Raw genomic sequence first — 18,482 nt, 5'->3', positions numbered from 1 at the left:
AGTCGTTACCTTTATTCTCAGAATCCTTCAGCTTCATGGGACGTTTATATATATCGTCATGCTTTCATTTCATTCATTCTGACTCCATTTCCATGCATGGTTCTCATGTTATTCCCGAAAAGCCCGCCCATTCCTCGGGATATGAGAGTCAGAGAGAGGTCAACGTCATGCCCAGCCCCCACCATCACCCGCCTCCAACATCCTTCTGCACCCCTTCACAACTCACACTCGAGCCTCCCGTCCCGTCCGTCCGTAACCCATTTCCAAAGAGGGAGAAGAAAAAAGTGCTAACCCCCCCCCCCCCCCCCAAAACATTGTTTTTCTTCTTACACACTGCTGTCTCTCACCCCTCACCCCTATCTAACCCCTCACCACATCCAAATCTAAACCGCCATCATATAACATAAGCCCCCACACCCCCTGATGTCTGAGCAGACCGTTTGTTATGTGTGGAATAAATGAGCTCATTCATACAGTATTGAGTGGGAGCTCCGTCCCCTTTCCTTCACCACTGGCCCAATGTCAACAATCCAGAAAGGTAGCTATGTCCTGGCCAGATTACAACTGTTATTGCTGGGTAAGACAAGTCCCTCCACTCACTCACTCACTAACTCTCTCTCTCTCCCTTATTCTAGAGGTAACCGACCAGGACCAGATTACTAGTGTACTTTGTTGGAAGCTACATGAAAAGATAGCCTCCCCCTACTCTTACCTAATTAACTGCTATTCTTATTCCAGTCAACTTTCCCTCTCCTCAATCCCCCCCTCGTTGCATCGTGACACTGCTCCTCTACACATGGATTAATAAATACACTTCTCAGGAGGTTTCAGAACCTTTTCTATTGGCCTTTGGACAATCTATTGGTCTTCGGATGTTGACTTGCTTTAAGGGGTGTAAACTCTTCACCAAGATCCTTACACAGCCAGGACCACACTCTATACTTTAAATCGAACACAACCAACACTCAATAATCCTAACATGATAACTGGAATAGTAACTGTAAAAGCCACAGAAAATAACCAGAAGGAGACCTCCGTTTAGATGAGAGAGAGAAAATCAAACTCATAAAAGCCCAAACTCTAAGGGCCGCAATAAACGCCCAGAACAAGTAAAAACAAAGCAATACAAGTACAAGCCCAAAGTGTATTCCTGATGAAACTGAACACAAGTTATGACACCACCTCTCAATAATAACCTTCCCTAAGGGGAGAATCCTAACTTCCACTTAAGTCGAATTTTCACTTAGTCATGCATTGATGTCAATGAGTGACTAACTGAATTGGAAGTTATGTACCTAAGGGGGACAGGACGAATCCTGACTTACTTCTCATACTCCAGGTTGTCATGGTTACAGCGGGCATCTTTGTGTTTCTCCCAGTCCTTCCCGTGACGGCATGTGGTGAGAGACACGATGTCCTTCCCGTTATGGATGTGATGCAGGGCGTTACGGGTGTCCGACCCGATGCCCGTTAGATACCGCTTCCCTTTGAACATCAATAGGTACTTCCTGCGTGGGGGCACCGTGTTTCGCACCAACCAGCCCCTCTCGCCCCCCTTCTGGGGGTGCTCCTTGGAGAACAGGGGGATGGAGACGTCGAACCCGGGCCTGAAGTGTTCTGTGTTGAGGCTGGCTTTAGCCAGGATGGCCTGGCCAATATTGAAGCCCAGGTCCTCATTGTAGTTGGGCCAGGTGCCCGAGTACAGATTAAAGACAAGGTGGTTCCGTCCCTCGTTCCAGAGCGGGTAACCTTTGATACGATCGTCCAGGTTGGGCACGAACTGCCCCGAGAGCTGGTCTCGGTCCAGAGTGTCAATCCCCAAAACGAAGAGACACGCCTCGCGAGGGTCCGTGGTGTAGTACCGCGACTCGCCTATAGACGTCAGTATCTTACGATAGCTCTCCGACACGCGCTCGCCCTTCTCCGAGGGGTAGACGTATACTCTAAACCCGTCCCGCCCTCTACGTCGACATCTCGTAAAGTCAAAGCAGGTCTCCATGCGGCAGCGACTGTCTTTATAGATGCCCGTCCAGGCTTGGTGACGCTGGTGGGGGGACTCGGCGGAACCCGGCCCTGTCTGGAGTTCCTCCAGCTGGGCATAGCCCGGCAGGAAGGCCCGGTCGGTCCAGTTGGGCCAGGGACGCACCACCTCACCCCTCGGCCGTCCCAGCAGCTTGAAGAGACGGACCTGGACCCCGCCGCCCCAGTAGAAGAGCAGCAGCCAGCAGCAAGCACACAGCCCCAGCAGGACATACTTCTTACGCGCCTGCATGGGGCCCAGAGTGTCTCTCGTTCTCTTCCTCTATCACTCTCCTTCTCACTTTTTCTCTCTCTGCCCCTCAGTTCTAAGCCTCACAGCGGTAGGCGAGTTGTTTCGAAGGTCTAACAAGGAGGGTCCAATATAGAACGGTGTGGTAACTTGGACATCGTCACTTCCAAGTCTGGTCCCATCCAGGTTGAGCCCATTGAGGATAAATAAATGGATGTTGAAGCCACTCTCTCCGGTTTCTCTCGCTCAGATTCGGGTGCTGTTAGCCTGTCTCTTGCTAGACAGTCTCTGTGGTGCGTGTGTGCACTTCCTGCACTGCCCGATGCTGAGGATGATGAAGGACGATGTCTCCTCTCTCTCAAGCCCTCCTCGCCGCCTCATGGCGCCCGCTGTCTCCCGGGTCTCTCCTGAGGACGCAAATAAACGAGATCACAGCTCAGTACACAACCCGAGGAGCACTTAACAGCACAACCAGAGCCCAGCAGCACTATGCACATTAACAAGTCAAGGAACACTGTCTCACACCATTATGTAACGCACAACGCTTGTACCAACATGCCGATATACTGTATAAACCAAAACATACACTATCAGCATGAAGCGTGTACACACTCGGCAATAAATTAGCACAGCGGTGGTCATTTCATTCACATAAAAATTCACTATAAAACCCCCTGAGTTGAACTGAAGGTGAAATCTAGTCTCTTCAAACACAGACCTCGCTCAGTTCAGATAGCAGACAGTTCTGGTGAGACAGACATAATAAAACATTGACTCTCAAAGTTGAAACATACCACCACTCTATATTCGAAAATGGTCAAAGTCGTTTGAATGTTTGGTCTGGTTATGCTATGGTTATGCTATTGACGTCCAGTCCTGGAACCGTGGCGTTTTGGTTTCAGTATGCCGAACATCAAGCAGCCAGCTCTGATATTACCATGTACTTCAAGCTCTGGTTGAACAGCGTCAGATACAGTTGAGATGCAGCGGAGGGGAAAACGGGGAGCGGTTTAGCAACTGAAATGGAGTAAGTAAGGGAAAATAGAGCCACTTTATGGCAGTGTAATCCTGTTCATCTTGGGGTGGGGAGAGAGTGGCTTTTTGTTACATTTGAAAACATCAACCCACTATGTTTGCCAAAGCATCCCCCCCATAACTCCCCAGTGTGTGTGTCTGTGGTGTGTATGGAACACCTCACAGAGCAGACCAGTGTTCCTACTGCCAGCCGCCACACAAAGGCAGCTTTCAGGTCTCACCTGCTCTCCCTCACTTTCTATTTCCCTCCCCATCTCTACATCCCTCCCTCTCCCTCTTCTACCTTCTCCATCCATGTAGAATTGGTGGCCCCCCTTCATTTTGCTCCTGTTATCATGCTCCATACAGACGGGGGATATTGATCAACAATGCATTGTCTCAGTAGACCAGTGGATTGTGACGCAGAATTACCTTTGAATGTAACTTGAATGACTACTGAAACGTACATGTCCAACTCATTGTGTCTGTGTTTATGTTCAACAATGCGTCAGTCAGGCGGTGTCTGTATGCAGGCCTCGTGACTATTTGTGTGTGTATGTGTCCGTGTGTATGGATGTGCACATCAGGTAGTCTCAGATAGTGAGCTCACTGAGAGCCATAGAGATTCTGGGTGTTGGTTTTTGGCTCAGCCAAGCTCCTCTCCCACAGCACAGTGGCAAGCAGACAAAGTTGTAAGGAAACAGACACGAGGGATCCCATTACATAGTCCTCATCAATAATTTACCAGCTCCTTTAGTTAAGACATTGATTTTCCTTTCTGCTTTATATCCCCTGCCTCTCCTGCTGAAGTAAAACTCAATCTACCTCAGCATACTCTCACGGCTAAGACATATATCCAGTCTGACAGGGAAAAAAGGCAACCTGAGCTACGGGTTGGAACCGGTTCAGGGAACAGAACCAAAAAGCGATTTTGAAGAACGGAAACAGATCCCGGAACGAAAGTGATCTCGAGTGTCCCGAAACAAAAACGTTATTCTGAAATCTTGAGAATCGGTTAATAATGTCAATTTTTTGTTCCCAAGATATCGGTGTTTTGCTCGGAACGATTGGAGAAACATTTTGGTTCCACCCCTGACCCGAGCACTATAACGTCTCTGATGATTTGTAGTTTAGGGGGATGGTAATGAGGGTGATGGTAATGACAAGGATGGATTCTCACTTTCTTCTCCAACTAAGACCGAGATATTTTCACAAAACGAAAGACACCAAAAAGTTTAATCCCACACTGCCACCAAAGAACCTGGGAAATGTCAACTATTCCCTCCACATCGATCAGTAATCCCCCATTACCAACTGTCAACATTATGCAAGGCAACGACAGAACCCCAATCGCCATCCTGTTTGCTGTACTGTGTAAACGAAAACAGTAGCGTAGCAATAGATGGCATTCACCATAGTAACACAGAAAACCCATTAGCGCTCAATGTAGGCCAATACAAACCCAGGGCATGTCTGGGCTTAGGTTAGCCAGTAACAGCCTTTACACACACACACACACACACACACACACACACACACACACACACACACACACACACACACACACACACACACACACACACACACACACACACACACACACACACACACACACACACACACACACACACACACACACACACACACACACCTCTTGGAGAAGGAGTCACGCAGCCTGCTAAGAGAGTCTGTGGCTCCACTGTCACAGATCAATGATGAACGGATCAGTACGGTGGGGCCTAGCACTGAGAAAGGCCACATGGCGTGTTGAGGAGCCTGAGGGAAAGTACAGGATTCAGACAGAGGGGAACCTTTAGGGTTCTGGTTGGAAGCTCTTAGACTGTGTCCTTCCTTCCATCTTTTGTATGGTTGATCACTGGTCTGACCGGAAGCTTTGACACATATGGTAAAGAAGGGTTATGGATTCGTTTTTACTTCCACCACCAATATGTTGATGTCAGACTCAAGAAGGTATCTGTGAAGTATTTCAGCTTGGCCTTGAGATATGGGGTGAAAGAAGGCGTGGAAGCCGTCTAACAACCAAATACAGGCAAAGCAGCCTCGAAAATTCTTCAGTAATTCGTCACACTAGAAGGCATGAGACTTGAAAGAGTAAGGTATCTCTGGGGGATACTTGAGATGACTGTGACTTGCCTTTTCAGGTAAGTGGTGAATTCAAATAAGAAGGACTTTTGAGATGTGTGAGGATACCGCAATGCATTGTGGGAAGGCTAACACACAAGGAAGTCGATGGGTCGTCAAAGCAGTAGGGAGTGAAATATACAGCGACTCCTTCCTCGGACTAATCAATGTTTCGTTTATACACAGCACTTCTCCTTGTCACCTGTGTGTTTGCATTGAGCATTACAAGCCCCACCGTAAACTTTACAGGTGCCTTGTGAAATCTCTTTATTAGCAAGACAAACAAACTCCGGGTTCCCTTCCTCACCCTAACCTCTCTACCTCCCATGCCTACACTGCATCCTCACCTCTGGGTTTGTTGTTGTTGGTTCACAAGCTTCAGTCAGTGTGGGTGACAGCTGGACCGGCGGCCTGCTCAAACCTCATCCATCCATCCCTCCTCTGCCTCTCTCAGGACCTCAAAGACTGCCTCCCCTCAACTTTGCCTGCTGTTCCCACGAGACTAAACTCGTCTCTCTGCAGCTATTGAAGGAAATGCAATTGACTCAGCAGTAGATGGAATTGTGTTTACAGCAACCGTCGACCGCTACTCAGATGCAATAATACAGAAATGTAACAGGGTGGGGAATATGTATAAAGGCACTGATAAAACTGAAATAAGCTTGTGTTGGACTCTGAAGGAAGTAGTCATTTCCTCTGTGCATGGGGAAATGGCACTATTATGTCGGAGGTGATTTGCATAGACTATAAATAGACACTCGATCAGCATCTGACTTTAAAATAGTAACTCAATTCTTTCCGAACAGAGTTGGCATGCCTGAGTCAGTGTCTATCTGCGTGATAAAGTTACACAGAGACTCAAATCCTGAACTGCTACTTGTTAGGCTGTTTTCTGCCAACGTGTTCAGTCAGTAGGCTCTGTGTTTGTGTGTGTGCGTTTTTGTGCACACACAAAAACGTGTGTTGCTTGACTAAAGCTGGACACACGTTAGTCTGGGGAATTTGTTCCTGAAGAAAAACAAATCTTGCGTTGAGGTGAGAGGTGAAGCCAGACTAAAATTACGCTCTTGACTCTGTCATTAGAGGCCGGAGAACCGTAGCGGCAATTCCAAGGGGCACTCCTAGTCCTAGCCTTATTGTGCCATACAATGTGTGCTTGTGGGGACGTGTGTGTATGTGGGGAAGACCTGACCAGGAATGACTGAGGTTGTGGTCGAGGTTTGACTGCGGTCATCTCAGATAGTGCTTTTGGGAAAAAGGGAAAACAGGAACAGTCCGACCAACGCCCAAGCACCCAGGCATTAAGGGCTTCTAGGTGATTCTATTTGCTCTGGGGTTTTTTAACAATGGAGGCCGCAAATACACATGTTTTATTCATGACCAAGGCTGTTACAAAATTGGGTTACTTTCTGTCTACAGTGAGCTAGCAGTGTGGAATTGTTCCATTTAGTAGAGATTACCTGAGGACCGTAATGACCATAAACCTAATTAAGCTCTGGTATTTTTATGAGGACATTTTTGAGATAGCTGCGCGTGTCTACCCAATACAACCTTGTTGCCCTATGTGGTGAGAGTCTGTGAGAGACTCCGACATGGTTAATAAGATGTTTACCTCTAGCCTGAATGACCCGTGTCTAGCCTCCCACCCCCTTTAATTCCAAACTCAATGATAATTACAACCTGGCTTGATTAATTGTGTCTCAATAATATGCTGCTCTCACTCCGACGCCACAAGGGCTGATTAAGCAAACATACAAGATGGGTTGGAACAACTAGGGCTGCTAGCTCTGCATCGACTCGTGCTGCTCACACAGCAGAGCATGTAGGATATGAAACCCAACTTATCATGCTATCTACAGGGCAAATGGTAAGGATTCAGACCCCTTGACTTTTTCCACATTTTGTTACATTACAGCCTTATTCTAAAATTGATTAAATCGTTTTTTTCCCCCTCTCAATCTACACACAATACCCCATAATGACAAAGCAATATTTTTTGGATTAAATTTGAGCAAATATAAGTGTTCCGACCCTTTACTCAGTACTTCGTTAAAGTCCCTCAGGTTGGATAGGGAGCGTCGCTGCACAGCCATTTTCTGGTCTCTCCAGAGATGTTCAATCGGATTCAAGTCCGGGCTCTGGCTGGGCCACTCAAGGACATTCTGAGACTTGTCCCCAGTCTGAGGTCCTGAGCACTCTGGAGCAGGTTTTCATCAAGGATCTGTGTGTACTTACCTCCGTTCATCTTTCCCTCGATCCTGACTACTCTCTTAGTCCCTGATGCTGAAGAAATATCCCCACAGCATGATGCTGCCACCACCATGCTTCACCGTAGGGATTTCATCAGACCAGAGAATCTTGTTTCTCGTGGTATGAGAGACCTTCAGGTGCCTTTTGGCAAACTCGAAGAAGCTGTCATGTGCTTTTTACTGAGGAGTGGATTTCCATCTGGCCATAAAGGCCTGATTGGTGGAGTGCTGTAGCGATGGGAGAACCTTCCAGAAGGACAACCATCTCCACAGAGGAACTCTGGAGCTCTGTCCGAGTGACCATCGGGTTCTTGGTCACCTCCCTGACCAAGACCCTTCTCCTCCGATTGCTCAGTTTGGCTGAGCGGCCAGCTCTAGGAAGAGTCTTGGTGGTTCCAAACTTCTTCCATTTAAGAATGATGGAGGCCACTGTGTTCTTGGGGACCTCCAATGCTGCAGAAATATTTTGGCACCCTTCCCCAGATCTGTGCCTCGACACAATTTATTTAATCCATTTTAGAATAAGGCTGTAACATAACAAAATGTTGAAAATTCAAGGGGTCTGAATACTTTCAAATGCACTGTGCATGGGGCTCAAGCAGAAGATGCCCCCTATATGCAGATCTGGGATCAGATTATTGTGAGAGAGAAAAAACTTGACTACGGGGATGAAAGCAAAACGTAATGTTGGATCAGGTCTAAAGGACAATTTCACGACTACATAATGATGAGTCCAGGGAAAAATAAAATGCTTATCCATGTGGTTGGACTTTAAGGAGTGACGTGTAAGAGTGGCCTGGACAAAAGATAATTTTTTTTATGCCTATGAGATGCCAGTGTTTTATGGGGGTGCCGTGATTTGTTATGGCAGTGCCCAGCAATTCTATAATTCAAACATTGATYCCTCCACTATGATACCTATCAAGAACCAGCCAGCCTGCAGCCATGATGTACCTCGTCCTTCACTACACAAAATAAGGTAATATATTAAGTGTGAATGATGCCATGAGTCCGGCATCCTTGTCAGAGCAGCAGAGATCCGAGTCACTTTCAATCACCTATCCACATCTCTAGATACCATGGTATCACATTCAAGCTGAGTCATACAGTATAGACTAGTCCAGATTGAAAGAATCATCATGACGATTCTTTCAACGCCTTTACTAGACCCCGTTCTCCTAATACGGATAAATAATAACTAGTATTTAGAATTCTGAAAGAGAATCTAGAGAATCTAGAGTATATCAGCTTTTGGACTTACAAATGAATGATATATGCGTATTGATTCTTGACGAATATAACTTGTCTCATGAGCTTAGTACAACTGTCATTCCACATCAGAACCCAGAATATAAGCTTTTTTTTTACTCCAATGTTTGTAAACAATGTAAATGCAAACGAACACTGTATAGCCTCATGGTTCAAACTAATTTAGATATCAATCCTTGCAGTCTATGAATTTGAGTGTGGTTGCATTTCTCCTTGCCCATCCCTCAGCTAGCTTTAAAGCTATTACTGTTCGGTAACAGTGGATGTGAAATCATTCCACAAAGTTATTTATGGGACGTCAGTTTGGACCACGTCCCCGTCCTTGGCTGCACTTCATCAGTCAATACCATAMATTAATTATTGTCAGGGGATGTCACCAGTTAAATTTGCCAACCAAATGCTTCCCAACTGAATTGGTTGTGACACCTCACTTGAAGTTGGAGATAGTGAGCTTTATAGCTCTGTCAGTGTATCCAATCTGAGTGTGCAAGAAAGGCATCTCGGAGGGTCCACCCTTGGAAAAACAGGGTCATCCATCATCACAACTCAAAATGTGCCAATGGCATTTCTTTGACACACACACACACGGTCATGCATAATGTTATGTTAATAGATTTGACATGTAATTTATGAATGCCATCGTTCTATTGCAACAAATGCAAAATTGCACCCATATTAGATGATTTCTGAAGCAGAGCATTCAACCTTCATCATGTTCTACATATTTCTATCCCTCAGAAAACTAGTAAACAGCGTAAGAGTAAAACAAAAAAATATATATTGTCACATACACGCAGTGAAAGTTGTTGTTTTACAGGGACAGCCATGGTAGTACGGCGCCCCTTGGAGCAAATTAGGGTTAAGTGCCTTGCTCAAGGGCACCGATTGATGTTTCACCTTGTCAGTTCAGGTATTCGATCCAGCGACCTCTCGRTCTCTGGCCCAACGCTCTAACCGCTAGGTTATTGTGTCGTTACCTGTACTTATTGTGGTCCTACGGAAATGACAGGCAGACAGTCTCATCCACTTTCAAAAGCAAGTATTTAGTCCTTGTCGGTAATCTTCGCGAGTTGTCAAGCAATAGTTGTCAACAAAACATGTCACTGCTTGCTTGCTTCGGTTCTCCTGACGCTCCTCTAGCTACAGCGGCACGTTGGGTTTGCGTACAAAGTGAGCGTCCTTTCTATCCTGCACGAGGGTAGATCAATACATCGATGTAGTTGATGCACTGGCGGTCCTCTCGATTTACGAGCTCTATGACATGATTGTGTTACGCGACTGACACGCGCAAACATACACACCGGGCGCGTCCATAAAAACAATAATCACCACGGCGATTCCCTCCGCCCATGTCTGCGATTTACAATCACAGTTTTCTCACTCTTCACAGTGGCATCATGTGGGTGTTCGCACTACCTGGAGCCACATTCAACGGCACGCTTTCTCCGCAGAGAGGAAATTAGCACATTATTTCATATGATTCACTCTCAGTGAATATTCAACGTGACAGCAATACTTTAGCCTATATGAGAAATAGACTGCAGCCTATCCCTGGGTCACGACAAGTGTCATTCCCGTATTGCACTCCCTTTATCTGAGGGTGAGTGTGTCGAGGGCGTTGATGCATTTTCGGTAGAAGCTATTGAAACAATGCGTAGGGGAAATAAACAATCGAGGTGGCTACAACTAGACCAATCATTCAAATGCGCTGCCATCGGTTGGGTTCATAGGCTACTCGTAGAATGTGTCAACAGTGACAGTATGAGACTGAGCCGAGCATGCAGTAGGCTATGCTCGTACCCTTAGGAAATTAATATTGAACAGTAGGCACAATGCCCTTGGACACTGAGCACGACATCGCATGCAGGATCACCACATTTCCTATAAACACTTGTCCATATACAGTACTATGTGATTGAGAATAATCCCATTACTTCCGGAGTGCAACATGCAGTCATTGATATAGGGTGTTGAACAGACTAAATACATAGTACTCTATCTCCGGGTATGGGCTGCCTACATCACCAGTGCGCTCCGCCTGCTTTCTCCCGACAGAGAACTCACCCTCACCGGGGGGGGGGGGGGGGGGGGGGCAAAACAATGCGCAGTTCCCCTCTCAGCCGATTTCCTTTTCACTCCTCGGCCAAGCATTTGCAAATCACCTCCGCATGTACGCATACGTTATCTTGCAATACCGGAATTTGGATATCTGCGATAAATTGTCCATTTTTTAACATACACAACGTTCCAAAGACAACCCGCCCCCTGCGTTTGTGATTGGTTCTCGCGGCGCCGAGGTACCTCATTCGCGCAAAGCTGTAGGCTATTTAAAGAAAATACACACATCTGGCCAGCGGTTCCTCGCAACTGGAGGACTTTGGAACCTCTGAATTACGCACACAGAACGGCTTCGACTTTGAAGTGAACCCTTAAATATCGTGACCATGGGTCTACAAGGTTGTATTTGTGCAAAGCATAGCTCTGAGATATTGAGCATCTATATATATCACATCCCAGATTTTTGTAGTGAATTCTTATTTCATAACCCATTACGGTCCTCACCTTATTCAATGTACCTTAAGTGCAGAGCATCAAACTCCTGAGACGTTTGTAAATCCGTTTTTTTTCTAATCCCATCATCCAATATATTAATTAATGTTCATCACACATTTGTTAAAGCGATAGTTCATAAAAATGACAATTACACTATATCCTATAGAGAACTAGCAACATTGCTAAAACTTAGCTCGGAATCAGTAAAATGACACATTTTCTGGTCTCTGACACCAAAAGTCAGTAAATTACTTGCTAGTTATCAATACAAATGTGGTATGTTTGTAATTTTGGTGAAATACTCCTATGTAGGTTTTCATATTTATATAGAAAAAGACAAACACAGCAATGTCTCTCCAGTTGGTCTTAACCATGCTCAAATGCACATGTAGCCTATGTATTTGCTTTTACCATAAAGAGCTTAAAGGAAAATTCCACCCAAGAACGTTCTTTTGGTATTTGTTTCATTACTCCATTGTTGATATAGGCCCAAAATATTTTGCATGTCAGCAATCAAGTTAGAATACCTTTCAAAATACAGAAATACAGCCGGTTTGATGCACTTTGCATCATATGATGCAAAACACGTAACATGCATCATACTGGCTGTATTTCTGTATTTTAAAAGTTATATATCTTGAAAACTTGATTGCTGACATGCAAAACATTTTGGGACTATATCAACAATGGATTAATGAAACTAATACCAACATTTTGTTTTGGGGTGGAGTTGTCCTTTAAGTGATGGCCATTCTTCTGAAAAAGTGGTGAAAAAAATCGAAGTAATTGCAAAGACAACCAGAACCTATGAATAAACAAAGACTTGGAATAAGGCTCTATCGGCAAAATATATGGTTTTGAGATAATAAAGTATTTTCCAAGTCCCAGATCTCAGAACTATTTTGTGACGTGTTCCTCTTTCATGACTCAATAAGTACATAACTTATATACAATAATTTTGTATTGACAACCCAGCATTGTGTAAATGGATTGTAGATAGAACCTTATAGTACCAAGTTCAAAGGTTTTTGCGCAGATTTTTTTCATTGGGATGATTTTTACATTTTCACATATCTGATAAAAAAATATGAGCTGGCGCACACCCAGAATAATAGTTTGTGTGGAGGTGCTGACTAACGGCGAATAAGCTATACACTATCAAAATAAAGAAAGTCGCACACTCCATGTGGAATCTCCCAGCAATTTAATGGGTATATACCAATGTTTCAGCATCACTGTGCCTTCTTCAGGGTGCAGGGTTCAGGGTTCTTCACCCTTATTTTATTTTGATAGTTTACATTTTCACATATCTGACATATCTCACATGTGAAGTACCTCCTAAAGAGCAACTCTTTGTGAATAAGTCATTTTTGACCAAAATAGATAGAACTTTATGTTTCCAAGGTCTCGATAAGTCGGCAATTGATTTGGGTTCAAGATTAACTTTGCTTAAAACTCTAAACCCATTATATCACAGACAAATTCATGCTGAGTTTGTCTGTGATATAATAATCTAGTTTGAGCAGGAAGCTAAGAGGATGGAAAATGGAAAAATCTGAAAAACAACTAGCCTATCTCACGCCATTTAAATAACACTCAAAACTAATTCAGTAATTCAATATTTTATCACACTTGGTGTTCATTTCAACACACACAATTCATTATTTAGGCTATTACCTAATTAGGCCTACCATGTTACAATGTCAATTACATTTTCTGTACGCCTACGGTATAAAGTGCTACCAATCAAAATGAAGAGAAAGCAAGTGGTTGTATGCTCATGTGAGTAAGATGATCAAGTCGTCAGTATGATCAAGGTGGTCTCTTTGTGAACAAAGCCTACACAAACGCTGGTAATTTTCTATGCACCTAGTGCCTCCTTGTGTTCAAAAGATTTAACTACTCACAGTCTCTTTCTCCTTTGTGAGGCTGCTCCGTGTTTTCTGTCCCGCAACAAGCTCTCACAGTCTAACGTCAGAATTAGATGTTCATCCATGATTCTCAAACATCAAATTTCAAAGTTGTTCCAAATGTCAACATTTCAAAGTGCTTGGTTACTCCTCTGTGTCGTTCCAAGATTAAGTTAGGCATTACCTCAGAATTTGTAAGGTTAGGTATTAACTCCAAATGGTTAAGGTAAGGATTAAGGTTTGTGATAGGCTTAAAAGAAAAATATCAAAAATAACTATCTATTGCCTATCCGCCATATCTGCCCAGAACACTCTAGCAAAACCAAAGTCTACTTGAAGATAACAGCGCTCACTGTCGCCCCCTAGTGGCTGGTTTCCATGTCATCTCCCGATGTCCTCAGACATGGATGGACATCGAATACTGACTTGTATCACGGGTGACCTGCTTGCTCTGTCAACAGCCTGCTCCTATGATGACATCATAGCTAGCCTATCTCCTATCTTCCATTTCTCAGGACTAAGATCCTTGTGCAACACCGTGCAGGCTGTCTGCGGATTAGCAACAGCATCTGTCACAGTTTCAATGTGATTCCTTGGATTCTTTCACTCCAAATGGAAAGAAAGTACATTTAGGATTCCCAAATGCACTGGCTGCATCTTACTCCACACAATAAACCTTTATGTGTTCAAGGTGTAGGCTGAACAAAATAAAAAGATGATTTAAAAAAAAAACATCTAAGCAACCTGAAATGAATTTGCACTGTTAGCAAAATAATTGCCTAGCTTTATAATATTATTTAATCAGTAATTGTTATGATGTGAATCATATTTCAAAGCACAACACAAATTATATTTCAAAGCACAAAAGGCTTCATTTATATTAATGAGATTGGATTTCATTCCTTTGATCTGTAATTGACGATCTGCAAACATATCAGACACACTCCTCATCAGTGTCAGTTTAAGAATGGGAAAAAACATTCATTTTCTCAGTTGCATTCTCTAAAATAGCAGAACCTTAGTAGCCAAGGGATATGTAGGAAGGCAGTCTTGCAAGAAGGTCTTCAAGTGCAGAATGAAGGTGAATGCTGTTTCTTCTGAGCACACCCCTGTCAGTCTCTACCTAGTAGGATCTCGGTGTTGTGGCTGTTGTCAGAGTTTGTTCTGTAGTGATCCACACTTTCTGTCCAGATGGGAGCTCATGTAGTGGTCTTGAGCAGTGGTGTTGGTTGTAATTATTTGCTTGCTTCCTCCTTCCTTCCTCATCGATTTTGCAGAAAGCCTGCACACCCAGCCACTTGGCAAGCAGTTTGGTAATTGTTTTTGGTAAGCTTGTGCGCAGATGTCTCCCCATGAGCAGTTGTGCTGGAGAGAATCCATGTGCCAATGGTGTGGCTAGCTACACCAACAGCGCTATGCTTTGGTCTAGGTCTCTTTTCCAGAGATTTTTGATGCTCTGTACAGCATGCTCCGTGGTACTGCAGATTGCTTGTGATGTGGCATGAAGTTGTTCTCTTGAGCGCAAGCTTGGAAAATCTCTGCGGGGAACTGCGGTCCATTGTCTGAAACTATGGTCTCAACAACTCCATGGCGAGCAAAGGCTCCTTTTACACCGATTGCCCCGGCATCTCCCTGATTGCTTCGACCTTGTTGTGATCTGGCTCCGGTCCTGAATTATATATTTTTAATTTATATTTATTTAACTTCTCACGAGTCACCATCCCGGTTCCGGGAGCACCCCCCACAGTAAAAAAAGCTGACTAGCATAGCCTAGCATAGCGTCACAAGTAAATACTAGCATCTAAATATCATTAAATCACAAGTCCAAGACACCAGATGAAAGATACAGATCTTGTGAATCCAGCCATCATTTCTGATTTTTAAAATGTTTTACAGGGAAGACACAATATGTAAATCTATTAGCTAACCACGATAGAAAAAGACACAACTTTTTTTTCCCACCATTTTTTTCCTGCATGGGTAGCTATCACTAATTCGACTAAATAAAGATATATATAGCCACTAACCAAGAAACAACTTCATAAGATGACAGTCTGATAACATATTTATGGTATAGCATATGTTCTTTTAGAAAAATGTGCATTTTTCAGGTATAAATCACAGTTCTACATTGCAGCTGCAATCTGAAATAGTGCCGAAGCTGCCAGAATAATTACAGAGACCAACGTCAAATACCTAATTACTCATCTTAAAACATTTCTGAAAAATACACAGCGTACAGCAAATGAAAGCCCAACATCTTGTGAATCCAGCCAATATGTCAGATTCGTTTTACAGCGAAAACACAATATAGCATTATATGAGCTTACCACAATAGCCAGAATCACAACCGCATTTACCAGCAGTAAATGTTAGCGATCGTAACAACCCAGCAAAAGATATATAATTTTACTAACCTTTGATATACTTCATCAGATGACAGTCCTGTAACATCATATTACACAATGCATATAGCTTTTGTTCGAAAATGTGCATATTTAGCAGCACAAATCGTGGTTATGCAATGTAATCAGTAAAAACATGGCATGCATTCTGGCCRGCGCCATCTTGGAAAGGCACCTAATCTAATCAATAAATAATCGAAAACTTGACTAAAAAAATACAGGTTGGACAGCAATTGAAAGATGCATTAGTTATTAATGCAACCGCTGTGTTAGTTTTTTTAAATTAACGTTACTAGACATACAGTGTGCGTTACAGCCAGACCAGTGCCGCAATAATGGCCGAAAAATACTTTTACATTTTTCCACAGAACAACRAATTAACATCATAAATAGTTCTTAYTATTAGTTGAGCTTCCATCAGAATCTTGGGCAAGGTGTCCTTTGTCCAAAAGAATCGTTGCTTTGTTGTAAAACGTCCTCTTCAACTTCGGAATTAGCAGCTAACAATAGCTACGTGGCACACACATGTCCAAATCCTCAAAACGCAATACTACGAAAATTCCGAAAATAGCAATATACTCGCATAAACTGATATAAMTCGGTTTAAAATAACTTCGTTATGATGTTTCTAACACCTATATCGAATTAAATCACAGACGGATATATCTTAGGCCGATAACGAGAGCTTTTGAGCATGCCATTCTGATGTCCTCTCTTGCGTCTTGAMGAGCGTCGAAAAGAACGGACCTCCCACTCCATGGCCTTTTATAAAGTCTGAGAAATACGTAGAGACTCCATTCCACTTCTCATTGGTTACTGACATCCAGRGGAAGGCGGGTGCAGTTCATTTCGACCCATAGGACACATACAGAGCTTTAAACTGATCCGAGATCAGAGCCTAGTTTTCAGACCTTCGCAGTTCCTGTCATGATTTTCGCTGCAGAAAGACTTCTGGTTCACCCACAGACATAATTCAAACGGTTTTAGAAACTAGAGATTGTTTTCTATCCAATAGTAATAATAATATGCATATTGTACGAGCAAGAATTGAGTACGAGGCAGTTTAATTTGGGAACGCAAAATGTCGAAGTTGAAACAGCACCCCCTGTATTCTCAAGAGGTTTTAACTAGACAAGTCAGTTAAGAAAAAAAATCTTATTTACAATGACAGCCTACCTCAGGCAAACCCTAACCCGGACGACGCTGGGCCAATTGTGTGCCCTATGGGACTCCCAATCACGGCCGGTTGTGATACAGCCGGGAATCGAACCAGGGTCTGTAGTGATGCCTCTATTATGAGATGCGGTGCCTATGAGATGCAGTGCCTGCGCCACTTGGGAGCCCTAAAAGCAGAACCCCTGTGACCCAAGAGAATGATTTCATCCTTGACAAACTCGCACTTTTCATTGAGTGTGAGACATTCCTGCTGGGTCATTCAAATCAAATCAAACTTTATTTGTCACTTGCGCCGAATACAACAAGTGTAGACCTTACTGTGAAATGCTTACTTATACAAGCCCTTAACCAACAGTGCAGTTCAATAAAGAGTTAAGAAAATATTTACGAAATAAACTAAAGTAAAAAATAAGAAAAAGTAACACAATAAAATAACAATAGCGAGGCTATATACAGGCGGTACCATGTCAATGTGTGGGGGTACAGGTTAATCGAGGTAATTTGTACATTTAGGAAAGGGTGAAGTTACTATGCATAGATAATAAACAGCGAGTAGCAGCAGTGTACAAAACAAATGGAGGGGGGACTGGGGGTAGAAGCTGTTAAGGAGCCTTTTGGTCCTAGACTTGGCGCTCCTGTACCGCTTGCCGTACGGTAGCATAGAAAACAGTCTATGACTTGGGTGACTGGAGTCTCTGACAGTTTTTGGGTCTTTCCTCTGACACCGCCTAGTATATACGTCCTGGATGACAGGAAGCTTGGCCACAGTAATGTACTGGGCTGTACGCACTACCCTCTGTAGCGCCTTACGGTCAGATACCGAGCAGTTGCCATTCCATGTCATTTCAGCAAGCCACGTCACCCACTATTTCAGATTGTTCTGAAATAGTTTCTGTAGTTAAAAACAGATAAGATTGGCATTCCTGAAGCATTATTTTGTTGAAATATAATTTGATCTCTGAGAAATTAAGCTAATAGATTGCACCCAAATAGGCCATTTTCATAAATAAGATTCATATAGTCTTGTCATGCCCTGGCCTTAGTTATCTTTGTTTTCTTTATTATTTTAGTTAGCTCAGGGTGTGACATGGGGGATGTTTGTGTGTTTTTGTCTAGTCGAGGGTGTTTGTATTGTCTAGGGGGGTTTGGTAGAGTTTATGAGGTTGTGTTCAGTGTAGGTGTTTAGGTAAGTCTATGGTTGCCTAAATTGGTTCTCAATTAGAGACAGCTGTCTATCGTTGTCTCTGATTGGGAGTCATATTTAGGCATCCATAGGCATTAGGTAGGTTGTGGGTAATTGTCTATGTTTGACGTTAGTAGCTTGTGTCTGCACTTTCGTTTGTAGCTTCACGGTCGTTTTTGTTTAGTTTGTATAGTGTTCGTGTTCGTTTTTCATCTTCTCAAATAAAAGAAGATGTATCTATATCACGCTGCGCCTTGGTCCTCTCTTTCACTGAAAGACGATCGTGACAGAATTACCCACCATACCAGGACC

General features: G+C 43.5%; 1 protein-coding gene across 2 annotated transcripts in view; it reads right to left on the bottom strand.

Annotated features, from left to right (window-relative positions):
* ext1c (exostoses (multiple) 1c) overlaps window positions 1–10,481 on the bottom strand; it is a 69,166-nt gene extending 58,685 nt beyond the window's left edge. For both annotated transcript variants that reach the window (XM_023976197.2, XM_023976198.2), the window contains exons 1-2: window positions 9,921–10,481; window positions 1,326–2,676 (exon numbers count right to left, since the gene is read on the bottom strand). In XM_023976197.2, coding sequence (XP_023831965.1) covers window positions 1,326–2,272 — 947 coding nt within the window. In that variant the 5' untranslated portion in view covers window positions 2,273–2,676; window positions 9,921–10,481. The remainder of the gene's footprint in view (window positions 1–1,325; window positions 2,677–9,920) is intronic.
* Between the last annotated feature and the right edge of the window lie 8,001 nt (window positions 10,482–18,482).

This window comes from Salvelinus sp. IW2-2015, linkage group LG31 (genome assembly GCF_002910315.2).
Source record: "Salvelinus sp. IW2-2015 linkage group LG31, ASM291031v2, whole genome shotgun sequence".
Lineage (NCBI taxonomy): Eukaryota > Metazoa > Chordata > Actinopteri > Salmoniformes > Salmonidae > Salvelinus > Salvelinus sp. IW2-2015.
The sequence above is the reverse complement of the archived record's forward strand: the minus strand, read 5'-3'. Positions and strand labels throughout refer to the sequence as shown.